This window comes from Mustela erminea, chromosome 1 (assembly GCF_009829155.1).
Source record: "Mustela erminea isolate mMusErm1 chromosome 1, mMusErm1.Pri, whole genome shotgun sequence".
In the NCBI taxonomy this organism is placed as follows: Eukaryota; Metazoa; Chordata; class Mammalia; order Carnivora; family Mustelidae; genus Mustela; species Mustela erminea.
This window is the reverse complement of record NC_045614.1, coordinates 19,797,906-19,822,762: the sequence shown is the minus strand read 5'-3', so window position 1 is coordinate 19,822,762 and position 24,857 is coordinate 19,797,906. Positions and strand designations below refer to the sequence as shown.

General features: G+C 44.8%; 1 protein-coding gene across 2 annotated transcripts; it reads right to left on the bottom strand.

Annotated features, from left to right (window-relative positions):
- Positions 1-142: 142 nt before the first annotated feature.
- Positions 143-24,756, bottom strand: RBM5 (RNA binding motif protein 5). Of its 2 annotated transcripts, XM_032320313.1 has the most exons (25): positions 24,631-24,756; positions 23,208-23,278; positions 21,431-21,596; positions 20,509-20,664; positions 16,935-17,004; positions 16,373-16,446; positions 13,813-13,896; positions 11,936-11,996; positions 11,406-11,471; positions 10,985-11,145; positions 10,451-10,548; positions 9,764-9,851; positions 9,511-9,588; positions 9,355-9,427; positions 8,459-8,544; positions 7,983-8,067; positions 7,677-7,768; positions 5,070-5,231; positions 4,496-4,645; positions 4,339-4,410; positions 3,568-3,747; positions 3,187-3,261; positions 2,128-2,225; positions 1,920-2,049; positions 143-793 (listed from the first exon to the last, which is right to left on the bottom strand). In XM_032320313.1, the coding sequence occupies exons 2-25, from the start codon at positions 23,222-23,224 to the stop codon at positions 668-670; spliced, it is 2,448 nt and encodes an 815-aa protein (XP_032176204.1). In that variant the 5' UTR covers positions 23,225-23,278; positions 24,631-24,756; the 3' UTR covers positions 143-667. The 2 variants fall into 2 exon arrangements, with proteins under 2 accessions (XP_032176204.1, XP_032176211.1); XM_032320320.1 differs by lacking the exons at positions 16,373-16,446; positions 21,431-21,596; positions 23,208-23,278; positions 24,631-24,756 and having other exon boundaries at positions 20,509-20,544.
- Positions 24,757-24,857: the final 101 nt, after the last annotated feature.

Genomic DNA, 24,857 nt, shown 5'->3' with positions numbered 1-24,857 from the left:
ATCTGAACATGATTGGGGTAAGGAAAATAGCATAAAATACTATTTATAAATAACTTTTAACACACTTATCTCACCATCGGGCTTGACTAGCTCAGACATGCTCTGCACACCTGGTCACCCGAGAATAAAGAAACACAGACACTCATTTTTCAAGGTATTTCTTTTGTAAAGGAGCCAGATTTGGCAACTAGACTGAAAATCTTCCAAAATTCTGTACAAATGTGTAATATACAAATATACATAAGGCTTTTGCCAAGAAAAGACAGCACAACAAATGACAGAGGCGGCTTTGGTGTCACATACCACCTAGGGCATCTCAACACCCCCTAGGAGTGTGAGGGGCTGACAGACCATGACATGGGCTACACACGTAAAACACACTACATTACACTATGTACACTGAAGTATAAAAGACCCACTGTCCCCTTGGCCAGCTCACAAGCACTCTGGCAGGAAGGAAGGCCATTCACCAGACAGTCCATATAAGGAGAACTCCTATTAAGTGGGAGAACCTTGTAGAATGGAGTGGTTCGCCCTAAAAACTATTAACAGCACAAGGCATGCCCTTAAAGAGACAGGTGTTAAGACTGAATTCAGGAGATGGACCACTCCTTGTGCTCCGAGGAGCTCCTTGTCATCTTTCCCTCCCTCCCTCTCTCTCTGAGCCTCACTCCATCTCAGTGAACCGAGCAAACATGGCCTTCCGGACAGCATCTTTGTAGGAATCTGCACCCGACAGTCCGTATGCGCTGCCTTTGGCTCCCAGGCCAGCTCCTTTTAGCCGGACTTGAGCCTAGGGGAACAAAATTTCTGTCAGCAGCTGGCAGGGAGGGTGTGGACTGCTCTAACACCTGCTCATCCGGGTGACTCCCAACCAGAACCACCCACCAGGGACAGGAGGAAGGAAGTTGGGAGACCCAGGGTAGGTTTAAGGACTGAAGAAATAAAATGCACTAAGGAAGACAGGCAGAGAGAGAGACACATCCCCCAACCTTGTCTCCCAGTGCCTCCTCAGCAAGCTTCTGTGCCTAGTGAGGGCCCCAGAGCACTCCACAGAAGCCTAGAAAGGCCTGGTAATTACGGGCACGGATCATAGCAGAACAGTCCGATGTCAGAACTTACTTGCACGAGACCAACATGTTCTGGCTGTTAACAGTCTGACCTAAGCTGTGCTGCCAGGTCTGAGAGGGATTGATCACTGGTGATGCTCTGGTCCAGAAGCCCAGTGGGTGGACTTCTGACCCTGAGGCCGTATCTCAATCTGAGCTCTGACCAACTAAAGGATTTCTTATCATGGATAAAAATCCTACTAAATCATAGTTTATTTTTTACATGACCAAGATCACTTAGAAATTAAAGCATAGTACACCTTTAAAAAAAATCCAATCTAAGCTACGTGGATCTGAGTTGGTGTTAAGAGACAACTTCTGGGGGCGCCTGGGTGGCTGAGTGGGTTAAAGCCTCTGCCTCTGGCTCAGGTCATGATCCCAGGGTCCTGGGATCAAGTCCCACATCGGGCTCTCTGCTCGGCAGGGAGCCTGCTTCCCTTCCTCTCTCTATGCCTGCTCTCTGCCTACTTGTGATCTTTGTCTGTCAAATAAATAAATAAAATCGTAAAAAAAAAATAAGAGACTATTTCTGAAAAAGGACATATACACTTCTCAGAAGATGGCTTTTACCCAAAGATAGCAAAAGACCAGAAAAATCAAGTAGGGTACGACTCCCATTCCTCTCAACTGACATCATAAAGGGGGTTGGTGACCTAAGGGCAACCTGCAGGGAGCAAGACTCCCACAGGCTGGTGGCGCGGCCCGAAGAGACATGAACCCACCCCTGGGCCCTGGGCTATGTGGGTGCTTCCAGCTGTCTCCTCACTAGAATAAGCTGGCAAACCGCCGAAGCCCACTCTCACTGCTTACCTCGATGGGGGCTGTGATGCCTTGACACTTCCGTCCCAAACCGGAGCCTTCCCGCCAACCCATGGCCTGCAGCATCTTGTTGCCAATGTTACTGTGGTCAATGCCGTCTTTGGTGGGCTGCTCGTAATTCCTGCCAGTGGCAAACACACAGTTACTTACAACAGCCAGAGCCCCAGCTAATGAAGTGGAAAAGGTGCACAACACGTACACAGTGCCAGCATCAAACTGCTTTTTGCGCTTGGGCTCTGGAGGTTCCGGAATGCCATACTTCTCCCGCCTTTCTGCGGCTCGATCTCGGTATTTCATCTGTGTGGGAGAACAAATGATGCTAGAGACATTCAGACTGGAATCTGTAACAGGCTAACACACTCAGACTTCATGATCACCACCCTCAAGGACTTTCCTCATCTGGAGTTTGGCCTCTTAAGATGGTCTGAGATACCAAACATGCTTGTTTCCCTCACTGTGCTCAGTCCGATCTACTGTGTGTGGGGCCTGGGGCAGAGTTACACCTGCACCAAGGAGTTTTACTTAATTAGCCACTGTTTGTCAAGCCCTTGGACAGGGCTGCTGGGCCATGAGTGCAGCCTAGAGGAACAGAGCTGCCGTTCCTCTCCCCACTTGGGACAGGCCGATCTCCAGGGACAGACGGCACCAAGGTGGCGTCCAGAGACCTGCTCATCAGTCCCTGGGGAGCGGCACCATAAACAGTGGAAAAGAACAGGAAAGCTGAAGCCCTAACTACTGACAGTGTGAACTACAGAATGATCGTGGGGTGAAAAATTTCAAGTAACTCTGCCCACTGGCTCATTTCTAATCCATTGGCCTCTATTTGTATTTTAAACCCGGTTGGCCCTCAACCTGCCTCATGAACGATCCAATGCTTCTCCATTATTGGCCTCACTTTTGCTGCCTTCACCCCAAACCCTGCCCTGCCCGCTGCTTCCTTCCATATCCCTCCAGTAGTCTTATGCCTTGATGTCTCCTGGGCTTAATGGGAAGCCTCCCTCACTGCAGGCCAAACAAGATTGCGTTCTCCTTACTAAAACCCAGTGTACCTCACCAGCAAGCACTCGGCATTCAGTACCTGTGAGCAAAGCTCACAACCTACAGAGCCCCCAGGTACGGGCTACATGAGCCACAATGCCCAGGTGACAATATGTGACAAATCCTATCTTGCCCCTGGGACCTGGAACTATGTGCTACAAATAAAAGCTAAAGGGAGATACAAGACACTCCTTCCAGTGGCACAGTGACGCTCATTCACCTCTCTCTCCCTCAGCTCCAAGGCTTCCAGCTCCTGCTCACTCAGCCGGGATCGTCGGTAGATATCCATGTTTTGCTGTACAAGAGATTTGACAGACATTGTAATTCAGACCATACTGATCTGCAATGTCTACTTCAATCAATATCTATATTTATTCTGAGAGTCAAAGCCCATTCAGTATACCAAGGCAGGAAAACCAGAGCCTGGTGTATATGGACCCACCATGCTCCTTGCCACTCTTTGATCTGGAACAGACCGTAATAAGAACAGCCTTTTAAAGGCAATCACTCCAGGCAGGGCCTTGCTGAACCTTCACCACAGTCAGGGCACCCACATCACCTCCCCTCCCTGCCTCCGAATGGCTCAGAGAAGCACAGCCACCTTGTGAAGGTCTGAGAGCTGCTGGTGCCTGACCAGGGCGTCTCTGTTGGGGAACTGGCGCCGGCAGAGCAGGCAGGCCATCTTCTTCCAGTCGGCTAGCTTCTCCTCCTCGCTCTCGAGTCTCTCCACCAGCTCCTCTTCATTGTCACTGTCACCACTGTAAGCAGCAACCAGACCCCTCTGGGGACAAAAGGGTGGGTCATTGGACACACACAGTGAGGAGCCAGGACTATGTAACTAGACAGATTAACAGTGTAAACCAGATGTGCAAGAGCTCCCACTGCCCCTTGCCATGCTTCAACAGTGAACTGCATTTCATTCAACTGGGCACAACAGTCAGGTCCTTAAGGGCAGGGCCTGCCAGCCTCCTGGGACCCAGGAAAAGTTCTTGGATGGTTGCTTCCAAACAACTATGGATGAGAACCCCAAATAGAACAGATCAGAGTAATGGCCCACACAGACCACTACCTATCAAGTAACACGTTTTATTGTCTTAATTTTCTCTTTTCAGATTGTTAAGATGCTCTATTTACAAACGCAATAAAGCTCAACTGAGCTTAGGAATTCAGGTTTCATTCAATGCTCCAGCTCACCAGCTCTCACCCAGAAAACAAAGCCCTGGACACACATTGTATGTGCAGGAGCTGCTCTCAATACCCACTGACAGGAGCTTATCCAGTTCTGAGGAGGAATCACAGCCCAGATGAAGCAGAGATTCCCAGTGAGACGCGGAGCACAAACAGCACAAACACACCGGCGGTCCTCCCTCACCTTGAGAGGATTCTCCTCGTCTCCATTCCGCACCAGTTCTGGGATGAGCTGCTGCCTTTCGGCCAAGGCTCCCTGGGAAACAGAGAATCGGTCATAAGCCTCAAGTTTTACTTCAGTTCCCAGCTCGAAGTGCAGCCATTCCTGCTATCGTTGTTACCTTTTTCTCAAACAGAGCAAAGCCAGCATCTGCTGCAGCAGACTCTCTCCTTTCTTCTTCCCTCAAGGAATTAACAGGTTGAAAGCTGTTTTTAAAATTTTCTTTCTGCTTGTTTAAACTCTTAGCCCAGCGTTCCATGTCTTTGGCGATCTAATGCCGAACCACCAGGAGAAACAATACAGGACTTTAGAGAATGGCGTGTGGTGCCACAGTGAGCAGCCAGTAAGAGTCTCACCTCAATCACATGCTCTGCAACCAGCCCCCGCGCCCTTACTTCCCACCCACAAATTTCTTCATATGACCACAGTCATGAACGAATATTATGCAAAAGCCTGTGAATCTTCTAGGATATTCTTCCCTCTAAGTATGTACACAGGCAATTGACAACGTATGGTAACCTTAACAAATTACAAAATGCGCTGCGAACTTAATGTAAATAAGACACGTGGCCCCGTTTTTAAAAACATCCAAATAAAACCAACACAGATGCTGCAACTCAAACCAAACCAAAACTAAAACAAAAAAAGCCCAACCACCCAGAGAGAACTGAGGTCAGGGGGTCATGGTCTTTCACCTGCTGGGCTGTTTTGCTCTTGGGTTTCTCCTTCTTTTCCTTCCCCTCTTTTGCAGGAGGTAGACCTGTCTGCTGATGGGAGCTGGAGTCCGCAGCTGGCACATACGTCTCCTTCTCTCCATCCCAGTAAAGGTACTGCTGGGTCAAGGAATTGTAGTAGTACTAGAAACAAAGCACAATTAATACAGACTGTTTTGTACCATTAAAGGATTATTTTGTTAAAAAGTTATGTCAAGGGGTGCCTGGGTGGCTCAGTGGGTTAAAGCCTCTGCCTTTGGCTCAGGTCACGATCCCAGGGTACTGGGATCGAGCCCTGCATCGGGCTTTCTGTTCAGCAAGGAGCCTGCTTCTCCCTCTCTGCCTACTTGTGATCTCTGACAAATAAATAAATAAGTTAAAAAAAAAAAAAGGTTGTCAAGATTGTTTTGTCAAAAAAAACTAAACACAAACACAAAACATGTTGCAGAGCAGTAGTCTTTCCTGCCCAGAGAAGCTGCTGTATGTGTTGGTGTAGTAAGGATGAAGAACCAGCCAGGGAAGAGGTGTGAAACTTCTTGGGCAAAAGCAGAATATGGTTTCTAAAGAGCGTAGTTCCATTAATCTAATCCCTGGGCCTGAAGGGCACCCGAAGAGCCATGTGTCTGACTCCTTTCCAATGACAGACAACTGATACAAAACAGGAGGCCAAAACAGGTGGTTCGGATTTCTTAAAAAGTTTTTTTAATTATTATTTTTAGTAATCTCTACATCCAGCATGGGACTTGAACTCACAACCCTGAGATCAAGAGTCCATGCTCCTTTGACCGGACCAGCCAGGTGCCCCTTGTTCAGGAGGAGCTTTTAATCACACATCCTCCATGACAACCAGTTAAGAGTTCTTCACTGGGTTCAACTGCCCTAAACCCGAACGCAGGCAACCAAACACAGGGTTGTAAAGAGCCAGCTCGGGAGCCTGAAAGGTGGTAAGTGAAGGAACCGACCCTGATACATCTAGGCACCTCAACGGTGGATAGGTAGCTCCTATCTCTCCTCTTCCTTATTCCCTAGTCATTCACTCTACCTGCAGGGACCCATGGGAGATGGTCTGTTATGTCTCTTTTGGGGAAACTGGCATGGGTCAGACATAGGAGTCACAACAGCTATGGCCACTAAGAACTGCCTGGGTAACGGTCAGCCTTCACAAACAAGAGAGGCAGAACCATGCAAGGTTAGCTTGCTCAGGTGGTCCCTCTCCGCTTCACACCTCACTCTCAGAAACCACAAGCTCTCAATGCCAAGTTCCTGTTAAAAGCACTTATTTTATTATTCTATATATATAGCTTCTGGTCATAGGTAATTGTTTATTTATGGAGTGTTAAAACTGCCTTCCCTCTTTAAAATAATATACCACTACCCAAAATAAAACATCACCCCAGAGATCTGCTAATTTCTACCCTCATGAATATATCAGGATGCTAAGTAAAAAAGGCTGGACACAAGAGGTCACATGTTATCTGACTCTTATTTACATGAAATGCTCAGAAGAGGCAAATTTGTAGAGACAGAAAGGAAAGAGCGGTTGCTGAGGTCAAGAGGGACTAAGGAGTGACTGCTAATGGTACAGGGTTTCTTTCTGGGGTGATGAAACGTTTTGAATTACAAACAAACAAACAGCAAGGGGTGCCTGGCTGGCTCAGTTGGTAGAGCATGATCCTGATCTCAGGGTTCTAAGTTCAAGCCCCAAGCTGGGTGTAGAAATTACTTAAAAATAAAACCTAAGGGTGTCTGGGTGGTGGTCTGGGTGGTGCAGTAAGTTAGGCATCCAACTCTTAGTTTCGTCTCAGGTCTGATCTTGGGGTCGTGGGATTGAGCCCCGTGTTTGACTCCATGTTCAGTGGGGAGTTGGCCTGGGTTTCTCTCTTCCTCTCCCTCTGTCCCTCCCTGCTGTGCGTGCGTGTGTTTGTGCACATACTCTCTTACTGAAATAAAGAAATCTTAAAAAAAAAAAAAAATATCTGAAGGAGGCGCCTGGGTGGCTCAGTTGGTTAGGCATCTGACTCTTGATCTCAACTCAGGTCTTGATCTCAGGGTCATGAGTTCAAGCCCTGTGTTGGGGTCCACACTGGGTGTGGAGCCTACTTAAGCACCCCCCACCAAAAACAAACAAACAAGCAAACAGTGAACTTTAACTCAATTAAAAAAAAATACACAAGAAATCACATTTTCACACTCCTATCTAGGTCTTGACAAACACTAACAGCCCACCCATAAATTTTAACTTGACAAAATAATGGTACCAGAAGTCAGACTAGAGGTTACCGAAGAGGGCTGGTACTGACCAGCAAGTGCTCACCTCAAGGCCGGTATACACATGAATGTGCTTACACGGAAACATTCAAACAAATGTACACCTCAGCTTTGTGTATTTTTCTACGTGATCACTGTGCATTTTTAACCTTAAACATTAAAATCCTAAAACAGAAATTACAACTTGATGGTTCTGAAGAACTTAAAACTAATGTGGGTCATTTGCTCCTTTGCAGGAGACACTTCCTGTCATGCCTCATAAATGGACCGAGCGAAACAAAGATATTTCTAGTGAAATGGGGGAGGAGAGCGTGCGCTTACCTGTGAGTTGGGGTCATAGTACAGCCCTGTTGTTGGATCGTAGTAATATCCTGAAGACTCGTCATACTGGTAGGTAGATGTGTCAGGTACTGCTGCAAAAACAAAACCCAGTGCATGGTCATTCCAGGTGAGGAACGCGCTTTCCTTCAACCTCTAAGCCACTGAGATGCGGCAGGCCTTAATGGTTGTCTTCTCTCATATCCCCAAGTGTCCCTCTTGGCCCCCACAAAGGGAGAGGAACTCTTACTAGACACAGACAACAACTAGGACCTTCCAACTGTCAACGCCCCATGAGGTTTGGCTTACCATATTTGGTACCAGGAACTACACCAGTGGGGGAAGCGGCTGGGGCCTGTGTACTTGTGCTAGTGCTAGGCTGTGCTTCCTCAGTCTGGAAAGAACAGCAGCTTCAATATAATTTCAACTGTAAAGCCTCTTAAGAGAACTAAATCACTGCAATCATCCAGGTGGAAGGGCTCCCCGGACAGACACACTGCAGCAATGATCTAAGGCAATCCTTGAACAAAACACATGCTGACAACTTTCTTCCTGAAGGTCAAGTCGAAGCATGCAGAAAGCATACACCCTGTTCGGAATCTTATGCTTTAAATACATACCCCAAATTATTTTATTATCTAATACTACCAGACAGAGAGAAGTACGGTTGGAATGTCTGTGTACTATTCAATCCTGGCTCACACAGCAGGAAAGGATAATACTTGGACAGCAAAACAAAGTTTGCCCCACAGTCACCAGTTCTGTATTTAGGACGACAGGATTACCGGAGAGCTGGGTGGATTGGAGGTCTGATTGTACAGCTGGGGACTCTGGGACACTACGGCCGATGAGGTGGTGGTCACTGCTGTGCCTGATGGTAAACACAGGGGTTAGCAAGGGCCAGGGCACTGAACTCCAAGCCACACATTTTTATCTGTACTGCCCAACCTAGCCTTCTGTCTTTGTCAGTTTTTTATTTTTTTTTTTAAAGATTTACTGATTTTTAGAGGGAGAACTTGGTGGGAAGGGGCGGAGGGGAGGGAGAAGGAGTTTCAAGCATACGCCCAGCTATGCGTGGATCCCGAAGCAGGCGCGATCTCATGAGATTGAGATCATAACCTGAGCCAAAACCAAGAACCAGTCACTTAACTGTGCTACCAGACGCCCCATGTAAGAGTCAGTTCTTAGTAACCTAATTCCTATTAAACATCCTGGAACCATACAACATTATCATTTTTATAATCCTACTGGACAGCTACACACAAAACTAAATTTTCTGCATGATGGAAAGAAGAAGAGAAGAATCCGTAACTGGTCTGGGCTTCAGAAAAGATTTAACTCTAAGGCTTTAATAATTAAAAAAAAAACCCAAAGCAAACGCTTCTTACAATGAGCCATCTGATTGATGTCTGGGCACCAGACTATAGGAACATACCCTCTGCTCACACAAACCTACGTGGGCACCCACGATTCCAAATGCCGCAGCCAAAGGAGATACAAGCTGAATTCTGAGAACAAACACTCATCACAGCACAGTCTCTAAAAGGCTATTATCCATTCCTGATCTTGCCCAGAACCTTCGGCACAAGGTGACAACCCTGAAAGTGCACCCTCGGATGCGCCCTATCTCCTAAACCACAGCCGTTTAAACAAAAGCTATAACAGAGATGAAGTTTACTACCTGATGCAGATGATGCATCAGATTCCAATCCTCCAGCTTGCTGCTGATAAAACTGTTGGTAATCCTGTGAGTACTGAAGAAAAGTCCACTGTTAAAGCTGCTATTCTCAGACATGCTCTGGACAGTAGACGTTGGAGGCTGGTTCAGTCTGCCTACCTGAGCATACTGGGCGTAGCCGTCCTGGCCTGGCTGCAGGTAACCGTAGTCAACAGCGCCTCCTTCGCCACTCTGAGACTACAAAATGTCAAAAGAGGACACACAGGTGAGGTCAGTGGACATCAAAGAAAGAAGCCAGGAAGCACTCCCTAAAATTGCCCTTGGAGAGCTCCTAAGACACCAGAGGAAAGCTCCCTTCTGCGACTTTGGGCACCACCACACTACTTGGGAAAAAAAAAATCCTCCACCTTACCTGGGTGGATGACCACTGAGCAGCAGCAATGGCCGTACTAGCCACAGAGAAGGCGCTGACCCGGTTACCATCTGGCAGCACCAAGTCTCTGAAACCACAAAAACCCAAGCATGTGGCTCCCAATCTGTCCCCCCACACCGCTAGGGATGAGCAATTCACTCTAGCCTTTGTTGGGAGCTCTCGAGTGCCAGAAAGGCCTCATTTCAGAGCAGGAAGTGGTCCCCACAGGCAATGCCTCACTGGGTAAATGCCTCTGTAACATCACTGCTGTAGTCTGTATCCTGCCATCTAGTAAGGTGTCTGTGGGATGAGTAATCATACTATGAACAGGAAATTTACATCTCTAGACTGAAGCTCACTCTATACAAAGCTGTTAGCACGCTGTTCTGGAAAGGATTATTTCCAGATGGGTTTACACTATCCTGAAGCTGTTTGCACAGCACATATTCTCAACCCATCTGTCATGTGTGCCTCTGTCCTGCTCTGAAGTTTTCTGGCAACTGTTTTTTCAGGACAGGAGGGCATATGCTGTAAGAAAAGACAGACAACTGTCTCCCTCCCGACCTCAGCAACCAGGGAGGATTGTGCTTCAGGGTCGAGAACATGGGCTTAAGGTTCAGTCAGCAAAACATCCCTGGGCAAGTGTGCAAGTACAGCAGTTTAAATAAGGACAATAAAGCCACTCACTTTCTGGCACTTTTTGCAAAATCAACCCCAATAGTTTTGCCGTCAATTTTCAAAGGCGGATGGAGACTCTGCAGTATCTGAAGCAGTTGAGAGGCATCCTGAAGAGAATGTCAACAAAAACAGTTGTGTCATGTAATTAAAAATCTCTCCCTATCACCTACCCCATTCAAAGTAGTGCAGGTTTCTATTAAAAAACAAAACAAAACAACTCTACACAGTATTTTTTATGCATATAAAACCTTAAAGAAATTAAAAAATAGCCCTTTCTTCCAGCACATGAAGGTACCCCATATTATTAAAGAAGTAAACGCTAAACCAATCTAAAACAAAGCAAGAAGAAAAAATTAAGCTGTGGCTCAAACTTCACTTCTGCCAATTATCTACAAGTATACACTATTATTTTTACCACTTATCATATGCAGCCTTGAACTCTGAGTTCCAGGAGCCTTTCACATAGTATTAAAATTAGATGAACCACATTTGCCTCTGAAAGCCCAGTTTCTTTTAAAAGGAAAGATTCAGTGAGCACCTCACCATTGCAGAAGACAGCTGCACAAATGCGAAGCCTCTGTTCTGCTGGGTTTGTTTGTCTTTTATGAGGCGAATGTTATTGACAGCTAACGACGCGTAGGGTGACAGTGCTGTCATGATGGAATCCACCACAGTGTGCGGGGCTATGTTTCGAAGGATGATTGCTGGTGGTGAAAGAGACAAATGGCATGTATGTGCATTCCCACCACCAGTGCTTTCCAAGGCAGGCTCAAGGACAAACACAAATCCATTCTGGGAGATTTCTAGCATATTTTGCACTTTGACATGAAGAAGACTCTAAAAACCAATCTTTTATGGGACAAACTGAAGCCATCACTATTCATTAAAAAAGGGTAAGAGAACAAAAACTTCCAACTGAGGTCAGCTTCTACCACAAAGGCCAAAAGGACATAGTGGGACTTACTATCACAGTAGTAATCCACAGACTGAACAGATTCTGTGGTTCCAGGGGGCACTTCCTGTTCAGAGTCTAGAAGGGAAGGAGACAGGGAGACTCAGTAACTTAAGACGAACAAAAAATAAACCAGTGTATTTTTAGTAAAGAAATACATTCAAACCCCAAGTTTCAATTGTAAGTAAATGTAGCACTCATTTTTTAAAAAAACATCTGTGGCTACAATAAAACATGATTCGTTTTGACGTGATAAATGTGGAATGCAGAAACTGGGCCAGTGAAGGACTGACATTACCTCAGTACTAAAGAAAAGCAGACGCAGAATGCAAACCAGGTGAGCAGGCTTAATTTTGGAAAACAGAAGCCTCTGCACCCACAATCATCAGAAGCATCTACCCAATGTAAGGTAAGAAAGTGTAAGGAAAATATATGAATTACTTGTTGAAATGCCCTACAATTTATACTTTTCTTCAGGTTCGCAGACATTTCAACTAGTCAGGTTTTTAGTGTTTATACCAAACAGCTGAGTGTGGGCTTACCAAACTTGTCCGCTCCACATCGGAAGCATTTTAGTCTTTTCCTGAAATTGTTAAGGCAGCACTGGAAGAAAAAAGTTTTCTCTGTAATTATTTCTCATACCAGGCTAGGCTTACTATTAATTAAGTGGGTTAGAGCAATAGGGCCATGGACAAGTCCCAGTAAGCAAATAAAAAAGCAGAGAGTGATACCGTGTAACCAAGACAAAGGGGCATTCACCTAAAAATTTAAAATAAAAAATGTTTCACTGTGAAATCTCCCAAGAAAAACAAATCTTGACAGATTCTGAAGTACAATTCTATTTTTATCAAGTTGGGGAAAAGCTTCAGTTCACCCCAAAACCCTACAGCAAACCCTACAGTGGCAAAGTTCTTGTTCTTGTATCAGAAAAGCACTCACTGTATCGACCACTCTATATACACAAACACGACATAAATGGAGTATTGTCTAGTTCCCTCCCGAACACACACCACACGCAGGACAAAGAATCCAAGTACTCTCAGAATGTCAATGGCAACACCCAAGCTCAAAATGGTGCACTGGTGGGGCACATGGGTGGTTCAGCTGGTTAAGCGTCTGACTCTCGGTTTCTGCTCAGGTTGTGATCTCAGGGCTGTGGGATCAAGCCCTGTGTCAGACTCCCTAGTTAGTGTGGAGTCTGCTTGAGATTCTGCCCCCCCCAGTCACTCACTTCTTGCACGCGTGGTCTCTCAAATCAATCGATCTTTCTTTTTTAATGTATATTCTTGATGTTTTATTTTATTTTTTTTTAATACCATTTATTTATTTGACAGACAGTGAGCACAAACAGGGGGACCAGCAGAGTGGGAGGGAGAAGCAGGGAGCCCGATGCGGGGCTCGATTCCAGGACTCTGGGCTCAAGACCTGAGCCAAAGGCAGGCACCCAACTGACTGAGCCACCAAAGTGCCCTCAGTGATCAACCTTTACCAAGAAAATAAAAAAAGTGCACTGGTGACAGGACCATAATGTTATTTCTCTTATTTCTGTTACTTTTTTTTTTTTTTTTTTTTAAGATTTTACTTATTTGACAGAAAGAGATCACAAGTAGGCAGAGAGGCAGGCAGAGAGAGGGGGGACGAAGGCTCCCCGCTGAGCAGAGAGCCTGATGCAGGGCTCGATCCCAGAACCCTGAGATCATGACCCAAGCCGAAGGCAGAGGTTTAACCCACCGAGCCACCCATGTGCCCCAAATTTGTTATTTTTTTTTTTTTTTAAAGATTTTATTTATTTGACAGAGGGAGAGAGATCACAAGTAGGCAGAGAGAGAGGGGGAAAGCAGGATCCCTGCTGAGCAGAGAGCCCGATGCAGGGCTCGCTCCCAGGATCCTGGGATCATGACCTGAGCCGAAGGCAGAGGCTTTAACCCACTGAGCCACCCAGGCACCCCTCTGTTACTTTTTAAAGTAAGCCCTATGCTCAACATGGGGCTAGAACTCATAACCGTACGGTCAGGAGTTGCATGCTCTACTGACTCAGCCAGCCAGGTTCCCAACACGACTAACTACAACAGATCTTTCATAACCTGAGCAAGGTCAGAAGGACTTGAATGTAATTAAGAGACTATGCCACAAGTTGAGACCTCCAAAAATCAAGAAACAGTAAAGTGGAACAAACCTAAAGTCCTAATTGAAATACTGAGCTTAGAAGCTGGATCTGAATAAATAAAATTACTAGTGTTCTAGGGACTCTAGTATTTCCAGTATCTACACAGGAGGACCCAAAGAAAGTCACAAAGCAGGAAAATATCCCTATGATAAAAGTTGGCTATTGTATACTTTCTAGTTTTCTTGTTCAGACAAAGAAAAAAACAACAAAACTCGAAGGATTTTTGTCTATTTGGTAAGAATACATGCGTACCTTGTTACAAAGCCAATCTTCAAACTTAGGTCTGGGATTGCTATAATGCATCGCAATGTGCTTTCCTTGAATCACCAACTTTTTCTGTAAAAAAAAAAGTAATTAGTTATTCCCATTGTGAGGAACATGTGTCCATTTTCCCAGGGCAGAGCACACTTCGGAAAAATCAGTGCTCTGGAATTAAATGGACAACATACGGGGAGGACCAACCACCGCCACCTATACTCTGCCCATCCAATCCTTCAGATAGGCAGTAAGAGAATGGGATGCGGAGTAAAGGTAAACGGAGTCAGGGAGTGCTGAGAAAGCTGCCAAACTCTAACCGCTGACATGCACCAGGCCGTGTCTCCAGCAGAGACAGAAGTCCTAACATTCAGCATTGCCAGGCTGCCTGAGAGTGACAGTCTATTTCAAAAAGCAGAAGACACAACTCTCCCAGTTCTGAGATTGCCTCCTACTTTATTAGCCTCAGCATGGTGTCCTCGGGCTTCGCTTCACTTTTCCCCCAGTTCCCCGTCTTTATGCAAAGTAAAAGCTTTTCTATTTTCCCTTTCCCCAACTCCTGCGTCAGGATGTGTCCTCTGGGGGACGAGGGGAGGGGAGCTCAGCTTTAAAGGGAATCTGGTTACAACTCTTTCTTTGGAGGGCCTATTCTGAATGCCATCGACTCTAAAGCAGCTAAATGAGATTTCTTCCTGCCAACTGAAACCATGTTATGTCCTAGGTGACGGATGTGTTTTTCCCTGAAATACATGGTACTCTCTTCAAGATGAGTAACCAGGAGCCAATGAAGTTTCTTCAGGGGGGTTGGAAGAGTTCGTAAATGCATTCACCGCCTTTCCCTTCAAGTCAACCATGTGACTAAAAGGGACGCAACTTAGAAAGGTCAAAACTCCAAGCTCAATCAGTCTAGCCAAGAGTATGCCCAGCACCTGCCCCCAAAGAGCCTTCATTTAACAGGAGCACCTTTTCTTTTACTTTTTATGGGGCGGCAAAGAGGGGAGGGAGCGGGGTGCTCTGACACTATCAGAACAGATTTGAGGAGGTGGTTAGATATCCAGATTTTTAAAAGGAGTCTAACCCCTCTAAATATACATACTGTTGAGCAATTTGGTTCTTGCAAATCCTGGAAGAGTTAAGACATGCTGTGAATGTTGTCTCTGCAATATCTAAAGGCAAGACTGCATGTCTGGCCAAGAGGGAAAGAGCTGAAGGGCCATCCACTCACTGTGTTGTACAGAAACAAAAATGAAGCTGGGAGATATGTCAACAGATCATCCCAGTAGGTGGGGTGTGTGCTGAGGGAGACTCCAAACTATCACTGAGTCCCTAATCCTATTGGCCTTTTATTTCTGGAGTGAATTTGAACTGTAATGAAATATTACACATGAACTTAGCTTTGTATACATTAAAATTGTGGAGATTTTTAAGTGTCTGTGGGTTTTCATTTCCTTGGAGTTTTAAACTCCCAGGCAAGCCATTCTGATACAGCCACTGCATCAAAAGATGCTGTCATGTCAAGAAAGCAGACTCACATGAAGCCTGTGTGTAGGTTCTGAATTTACTAGGATGGTGTCCATGGTATGAAATGAATGAAGCTCTACTTGTATAAGATCAGGCTGTCACCTCTGGGTTAAGAAAATGAGAGGCTTAAAAAAAAAATCTAACAAATCATTCAATCAAAATGATACCCTCATTAGTGAGTCTTTGTTATAAATGGCCATATATTACCGAAGAATATAACTTATTTATGCATGATAAATCATAAAATGCTGCAGAAAAGCAACATAAGGAGTTAAGCAAACTTTCCAGAATGCACTTGGTTAAGGCATTCAATACTGTGGAGTTCTGGTAAAAAATGTTATTTAAGTGCCAAGTACTGAACGTTAACTTGACAAACTGTAGAACACTTCAGTTAATGCTACATCAAAGAACCATCAATGATCTGCTTTGAACGGAATATAAAAGGCATTCTCAGGGAGATTAGAATGTTAATGCCACTTTAACTAGATTAGACAGCAGCAGGACACCAGCTCCCAAGCTAATCTCATCAGACTTATTGTTCATAAATTCCACGAGGTCCTTAAATAGTCCTTGAAGACCCAAAGGAGCAGTTATGCCTCCTGGAGGCTTGTGGTCTCCAAGCAGAAATAAGGAATACCTTCAAAATGCCTGTAGCAAACTTCTACTGTGTTCTCTTCACTGTCAAATCGAGAGTTGGCTATTTTAAGATTACTCTCAATGACATAATGAATAGGAACATAAGCAGCAGTGGAAGAGGGAATGTCAAGATGTTCTGGCACTCACCAAACAGGTATTCAGTGATTAACAAAGCCCTGCCAGGCAGCCATGTTTAAAGGCAGAGCAAATTCTACAGTGCAGTCCTTGCCGCTGTATGTATCCTAATAGTATCAATTTTAATATATACAAAGCTTTTCTTTTAAAAAAAAAATCACTCCTTTGGAACAAACCACTCCTTTAACCTTTTTTTGTTTTGTTTTTTGTATTGTACAGACTTGTTCCATTTTCATGAATATCTAGACTTGGTGAGTGAAGCAACCTGATTGGCTTCCATCCAGCTGGTAGCATCTTGCAAGTGATAAAACTCCACGAAGGCGAAACCACGGCTTACACCTAGAGACAGCATTCAGATATAGACGGGATACTCGTGTTAGTCAGTTCCTTTATAACAGGTGAATCTCTCTCCCACTGCTTCAACACTGCGTGACAAAGCCAATTGGGAAGCAGCTTTACAAATGTGACTTGACTTGGGGATCTTCTTGATACTTTGCCATGGCAAGGAACCAAGCCGCCTGAACTAAGTGCCACTCGATTTGATTCCACGCTTAAAACGTAACCATGCAACCGACTACAAACAGTCAAACAAGGAGTTTATAAATCACTACTTACCGAAGGAAAAAAAAGCCCCTAAAACCAAAGTTTTTAAAAAGGTCCTCAGGTGCTCTCTAATATCGTTTTCAAAGAGTCACATTCCTTAGCCATGGCAAACCTTTCATTCTGAATTCATGTGCTTGAAGACTGGGGGAATCAGGATGGTCTTTAGGGGCTGAAGTGGGAATGGGGAAGAGAGCCAGAACAGCCGGAACTAAGCAAGCTCTCACCTGTTTTCCTCTTCATCAACCTCACGTCCGCAGGCTGTGGGCCTTCGAAGGACTCCATCATTTCTCGAATCTGCAGAGTTTTACACATTTATAGTTAAAGCTTCAGCCATAAACTATTCCACACCAAAGAAATTTCAAGGACCAGGAACTGCGACAAATGCTTAATCAACCAAGTTTTTAACTTCTATCACCAAAATTTAATCATTCTAATCATTCTAAAACCATAATAATAATAATAATAAGAAATGAATGTATTTTTACAGCCTCGAAGGCATTATTTATATGCTGCCTGGGAATTTCTTTCAGGTAACAACTATTTATGTTATGATAAACAGTCTCACAGGGGTGCCTGACGGCTCAGTGTTAAGCATCTGACTCCTGATTTCAGTTCAGGTCATGACCTCAGGGTCGTGAGACTGAGTGAGCCCTGTGTTGGGCTCTGTACTTGGTGGGGAGTCAATCAATACTTGTGGTGCTTCCAAGTCATTTGCGGACATATGCAGAGGGAAAGCTTTGAGTTGCTTGATGCACAACGTCTGAGACCGAGGCAATGCTTTGCCTTGTTTCAGTTTTGTTTCATTTTTGTTTTTTTTGAGAGATCGTATTTATTTGACAGACAGAGATCACAAGCAGGCAGAGAGGAAGGGAAGCAGGTCCCCTGCTGAGCAGAGAGCCAGAAGCAGGGCTGGATCCCAGGCAGAGGCTTTAACCCACCGAGCCACCCAGGTGCCCTTTGTTTCAGTTTCCATAATGTAAACAAGTGTCCTTTTCAGTCTTATTTACTGGCAAGTTTTTCATTTTCATTACTTTTTGTTAGTGATTTCACTACTATTATTTTTAAATAAGCTCTATGTCCAACACGGGGCTTGGATTCATGGCCTGTAGATCAAGAGCTGATCGCTCTTGATCTTTTTTTTTTTTAAAGATTTTATTTATTTGACACACAGAGATCACAAGTAGGCAGAGAGGCAGGCAGAGAGAGAGGGAAGCAGGCTCCCCGCTGAGCAGAGAGCCCGATGCGGGACTCGATCCCAAGACCCTGAGATCATGACCTGAGCCGAAGGCAGCGGCTTAACCCACTGAGCCACCCAGGCGCCCATGATTGCTCTTGATCTTGATTGATCTTGAGCTAGCCAGGCACCCCAGTCATTTCTCTATTTAAAATGGCTCTCCAAGTTAGTGTTGAAGTTCTATCTAGTGTTCTTAAGCACAAGGAGGCTGTGATGTCCCCCAGAGAGAAAATACATATTGTTGCATAAGCTTCATTCAGAAACGAGTTATAATGTTGCTGTATGTGAGTTCAAGGTTAATGAATCAACACTATATATTAAATAAGGCATCTCTAAGCCAAAATGCACCTAAAACAAGGTTATGTATTGATCTGCAGATGAAAATGGTTGTGACCAGAGGCTCACAGGAACCTAACTTTTTTTTTTCCTAGGAGTGATGGCTCAATATTCAGTATTCTATTTGCAGTGGCTTTACAGACCATAACCACCACCAATAAAAACAATTAACTATGTCTATTTTCTCCACAGAGTAGGAGAAGTTCTACACTGAGCCAGACCCCATCATGTGACTCAGGTCTATGCTTAGTAACATAGTAACTGAAAAGTTAGTCATCAGAGTAACTAAAGACAGTTACTATAAAAGTAGTGTAACAGTAGCACATATAGTAACATAGTAACTAAATACAGTTACTCTAAGAGTTCCCCTATCAGTGGGAGGGTTAAACTAAAAAAACTCAAACAATGAACAGGATAAACTGAAGTTCAGGAGATTAAATACTATATAAAATTTTAAAATGTTTTAAGGACCTCAGCAAGTAAATTTGCTTAGAATACTGCACAATTTGGGAAACTCAGAAATTCTGCTTTGAAAACCAGCCTTCTTATGATTGGTACTTTTATTTCCCTGAAGAAGCCTAAAATACAAAAGCATTAAATCTTATTTCACTGCCAGGAGGGAGGCCCCCAGAAGTCCGCAAGGGCACTGCTTCCCTATGCCATGCGCTTCCTCTGCAAACTCCCAGGGCCTAGGCCAGCAGACTACATAAGGGAACAACCTGTTTAACAAGCAAACTTTCTTGAACTGACTTCTCCTGTAGGAATTCCTGCATCTCCTATTCCACATGCCCACTTGCTGTCCCTACCTGAGGTCAGCTGTCTTCCCTGTCCTCCCACTACGGCTCTTTCCCTCCAACATTCTAAGCTGTTCAATTCTTTTGCTACTGGACAAAGCCCTAAGTAACTCCTTTTATACTTATCTGGGCTCTGAATGACCCTAGCACATGGACTCAACAGCACTTTCCCACCTACCTCTCTCTTGTCAAAAGCCTTTAAATTCAACTGAATGAACCTGGTTGACAGACCCTGTCTATATTCAGTATGTTTCTATTCCCAAATTTGCTTGTGTGATCCCACTGCCTGGAGGGCCAGTCTACCACACCTTTCCCCTAGTTCTCCAAACATTTCTATCCCTTAAAAATCAGCTCAACTAAGATCTCCCTAGAACCAGTCTTTACCCTCCACTAGTAAAAACGTCCCTTAAAGAAGCTTCCAGACAGTCCTTTTTTAAAAAGTAATCTCTATTCCCAAGGTGGGGTTTGAACTTACAACCCCAACATCAAGAGTGGCATGCTCTACCAACTGAGCCAGTCAAGCGCCCCCCACCCCTTTCCCCAGAGACATTCTGCAGAACCTCTTTCAATACCAATTCACACAGTAGATCAGGAAGGCCTCACATGATGAAGCCTTCAAGCAGAAAAAGGCACACTGGTAGAATGACAAACATGTCCTAAGTGGCTACAGGGGAGGGAGGCAAGAGATGGATGTAGCTGGAAGAAGTGGGTGAGGGCCAGAGATGAGATTGGCATTGGAAATGAGGTAGGGCCCAGTATACCAAGCCACTAGCTGGCCAGTCTGAGGTGTGGGGAGTCAGGGAATGGCCTCCTTTTTGACAGGCTTCTCAGGTTTCAGATGGATAGTATACATTTAGTCAAATCAAAGGGTAGCCGGATCATGAAGAAAATGTTTTTACTGATACATCCTCACAAAGTAAGTAACCGTTAAATAAAAATGTACTGATTACCTTCTACGGGCTACTGAAGGAAAAAGATCTGCTCCCTGTAGTTAAGGAATTTTTTTTTTTTTTTTAAAGATTTTATTTATTTGACAGACAGAGATCACAAGTAGGCAGAGAGGCAGGCAGAGAGAGAGAGAGAGAAAGAGGAGGAAGCAAGCTCCCTGCAGAGCAGAGAGCCCAACGTGGGGCTCGATCCCAGGACCCTGGGATCATGACCTGAGCTGAAGGCAGAGGCTTTAACCCACTGAGCCACCCAGGCGCCCCTAGTTAAGGGATTTCCGAAAACTCAACTCTGTGTTGAACATCAAAGCCTAAATGCTAATGATAATTTACCTCTGAACCAAGCTGAAAAGATCTCCATCCTAAAGACAGAAATGTATTTCACTGCCTGAGATGTTAACTTGAGATAAAACAACAGTGAGAAGATGGTAGAAGCCCCAAATCTGCTGTGCCCACTGGACTGCTCATTAGAACTGCTGTTTCCCCTTACATCGCTCTCCGTGATGGTGATGGGAAGGCCTCGCAGCATGATGGTCTTACTCTCCCTCTCATCACTGATATCATGTCTGTAGTCATGCTCGCCATAGTCACCATCTGAATGGTAGCCGTCTTCGGATCGGTCACTATTCCTTCTTTCACGTTCTCTCTGATTTACAATAAACAAAATGACAATTAAAATAACACTGGGTTTAGACCCTTTGAGTAGAGGCCCTCTACTCCTAGGAATTTATCTCCAGGAACAACGGAGAGGGTAAGGGAACTCCATGATGATGTTCACTGTACTGTTTTCAAACTGGTGGCCAGGGGGTGGAGTTGGAGGTGGGGGTGGGGGAAAAGGGCCATAACCATTTAGTCCAGGAAGAATGGTTTAACAACTCACTGTACAGTATACTATCATACAATATGTATTATAATATGAAGATTATATGCATGGAAAAAGTAAAAAACCCTGCAAAATTACATGGGAAGCATAATTAGTTCTAAACAACAAAGCTATATTCACATATAAAAAGGAATGAGAAATGACTATGCTGACTAAAACTACAACTTTTAGAAGCAGCAGCTCAGACCCAGGGTTGGTATATTATTATACTCCAATTGCCTCGTCTTTAAAATGGGAAGACACCTACCATAATGGATTAATTAAATTCACATAAGTCAGGTGCTCAAAAGAGTGCCTGGTATATGATAAGCCCTATGTAAACCCTGGCCAATATTTCTATTACCATCAGCTCAGTTTGTCTTTGAGGATTAGAGTTACCTCAACAGATTTTAGAATAACAGAGGGTTTGAATACAATACTCAAGAGGAGCGTTCCACACTTGATATACCTATTACATTTCCAGAATCTTAGAGGCTTTATGCATCAATTCATAACTTTAACTACACCACACCAGTTGCTGACCACTCACCTCTGGGCTGTCATAGTCTCGGTAGTCGTCATATCTGTCGCCCCTCCGATCATCACTAGATCTTTTGTAATCTGAGTCCCTCCGCCTGCTTCTGGATTCACGTTCATCCCGGTCATCCCTGTCTATGATGGAACCGTATCTTCCACTACGCTCTGTTCTACTCACTCTGCCAGGGAAATAATTTTCATTTACTCTAAGTTAAATCACACTTCATACCTTTACAAAACACAGTTGAAGAACATCTCCCCCCCCCCCAACTCAGTGTATAAGATATCCAAATAGTTTGACATATCCCTTAAAACTTATCACCAAACTCCAGTTTATAAACACTAGGAAAACATCTACATCCCTGAAGGCAGAGATAATTTTCAGGAAATCATGCTATATCTAATGATATGACTATCACATGTTTGGACTTAATATATATATATATTTTAAAGGTCAGGCTGTCCAAGTTTATCCCATGTATTCCAAAGACTGTAGTCTACACATATCACCCCTTTTATCCCTGATTCAGATCTTGGTGATCAAAAATAGGAAGAGAGCAATTTTTAGCATTTCACCCAATTTCAAAGGAGAGTGTGTTCTGACTCATCTACTCTCAAAGGTATCACACTACTGGGAAACGGACCAAATAACCTGGATGAGTTAAATTAATTTTTTTTCTTCATCAAGCAGTTAACCAAATTCTTTTGTTAGACATAATCAGCACAAGCAGACAATAGCATTTCCTGTAACATCTGGTTTACTTTTGGTTACTGGATAGCACTGGGCCTCACCGGAAAGTCTAGTAATAAGAGCATAAATCCATTTGACTACAGATACAGTTCTTCCATAAATTGTTTACCAGGTTCATAAAACTTCTGTGTAAAGACAAGACAAAGGAAAGGCTTAGAAGGGCCTCATTTAGAGTATACAAATTTATCAAAAAGACACCAATGAAACAAGTAGTTTAGGACTACTTCTTAATGTGAAGTATGAGGATGAGAAACCCTAAAAGGGCAAATGTTAATTTAATAAGTTACTTGGAACCTCAGACTGCTAACACAGCATTAAAATAATGACATCGTGTGACATGAGCATCTCCTGAGTCTCTCTGGGCCATCAATTTGATCTACCCCTAGGACAAGATGCAACACTAAGTAGGAAGGTGGCTGGAAAAGGTCGTGTATGTAAACCAAATAGTCTGAGTGGAAGGATCCACATGACATGGCAGCCAAATGCTCTCATCTTAATTCTCCACTAATTCTTTAGTAACTTTTCACTGACTTTCCATGTAACCAACAGAAAGGTCCAAAACTTCTATAAATCTGGATAATCTTACCACAGAAGCGACAAGCAGCAGCAGCAACATTCACTGACTGCTTGCTCCAGCCAGCTACTGGGTAAAGTGGCAGACTTGTATGACATCTCCTGGCTTCTGCATAGGCTGTTTTCCACACTGGGAACCCTCAGTGACCCACTCCCTCCTTTGCCTAATTTTTACTTACCTTAGAGAGTATTTTCTCCAGGAAGCGTTCCAGTATGTTTCCAGGAAAACACATGCTTCCTATGTGTTCTAACAGCACCCCCTGACTTCTATTACATAGCATAGTTCACACAGTACTTCACTTCTCTCACTAAACTGCAAGCTTGTAAGAGCAAGGCTCATGAAGGTATTAACAGCAATGCCTAGCACAAAACAGACACTCAAGTATTTGTTTGATCAACAATTTCTAAAAATCAGTTCACTCTCAATGAAATGTTGAGATCAAAGACATGTATAGTAGTAACTTACCGTTTGTCTGAACCCATTGTCCTACTGAAGATGTAGCACACTGTCCCAAAATATTCAAATTTTGTCTTTTTCTAGGAAACAAGAGAGAGTGGCTGCTGAAAATTTAAGAGATCACTTAAGTCAATCTTCCTATAAGTTAGGATACTACTGAGGTTGTAATTTCATCAACTATTAACAGGGATTATCTAAGGTGGGAGCAGGTAGGTGGGGGAGGGAGATCAACTGTCAACATAAGAATCAGTTGTTAAAAATAAGCATAGCAGGAAGATGAAGCTACTTTAAAATATCAGATTCCCTATTCAATAACAAACTCATAAAAGGATGCAAGCAGAAGATTCCTTTCCTTCTCCTACTTTAGGATTACAAAGCAAAAAAGGGCAGAGATCCAATTAGCTCCCTGTGTTCTAATCAAAGCAACTCCAGTGGGGTAGTTGGCTGTGAAAACATTGATCAAAGCGTCTCTATTAACACAAGGAGCAACATACAATTCAAAATCTTCTGATGAAAAGTTTATATCATTTAGAAACCGGGATGCTCCGCTGATTGAAATCTACTCTATTTATAACGCAACGGCTGACCTAAGCTATTTCAATGAGACAAGAGCAAAGCTCCACACGACTTAATTCCTCAGTAACAATAACCACCACTAACCCTTAAGGCTGCCAGCTGGGCCCCGCAGCGCCCCGGCGGTGATAAAACAACACACAGCTAGACCGCGTTCAATTCGTGCGAGGTCTGAGAAACTAGTTTCAGCCGTCCCTGGAGCCTGCCTGTTCCAGGGGAGGTGCTCAACGAACATTTGCTTTAGTAATAAATGGAAGAGAACCACCTGGGAGAAATAAGGCCTGGGCAAAATCTCTAATGCCGCCCCTCGTCGCCCCGTCAGTGCCTGGACCCACCTCCGTGGGGTGCTGCGGCCGAGATGGCGGCGCCACAGCCTGCGCGACCGACTCGGGCGTCCGGCTTTCCCTTTCTGCCTGCACACACCCCTCCCGGCCCCCAAGAGGCTCCCTGGTCTGCAGATCAGCCTTCACCGAACAACCTTCCGGAGAGGGCGGATTCGGATTCAGATGCAGCAGCTGCGGGGCGATGGCGGCTAGAAACTGCCGGTCGCCCCTGAGGAGGACCCGAGGGACAGGCGACAGCTCCACGTTCAGTTGGGCTATGGAGTCGGAGACGCGTCCCGGCAGAGGCACAGTAAAGAACCCGAAAGAAGCGGACCTCGGGTGGGGCAGGAGGACGCCCTCTGAAAGCTGACAGCGCAGGCGGCGAGGAGGGGCGCGGCCTTCCAATGCCTCAGGTAGCTTACTCGAGAGATGCGGCAGGGGCTGATGGGCCGCCGCCCGCGGCTGTCAGGGAGACTGCACAAGGCCTGCCTCAAAAGCAAGAGCCGTGCGCCGTTACAAGAGGCTGCCGCACTTACCCCCAGGAGAGACCAAAGTGGCAGAAGTAGCGGTTTTGCGCCCCAGAATATCCAACAGGATACGGCCGCCTCACAAAATGGCGCCTCGGTCGACGGCCGTCTCCTACCCACAGTACCTCGCGCCTGTCCCCTCCCCCACACCACCCGCCTCCCGAGGAGGCATCCAATCCGCGACGGTGTCTGGCTGCGCAAGGACTGCTGGGAAGTGTGGTCGCTAAGGCATCCTG

What these genes read in the sequence shown, in the direction of transcription:
- RBM5 (XM_032320313.1), bottom strand. An exon ending in GCTACGCCCAGTATGCTCAG is followed by an intron (nt 9,428 to 9,510) that starts GTAGGCAGACTG and finishes ACTTTTCTTCAG; the next exon opens with TACTCACAGGATTACCAACA. An exon ending in CCAATCCACCCAGCTCTCCG is followed by an intron (nt 8,068 to 8,458) that starts GTAATCCTGTCG and finishes TGTTCTTTCCAG; the next exon opens with ACTGAGGAAGCACAGCCTAG.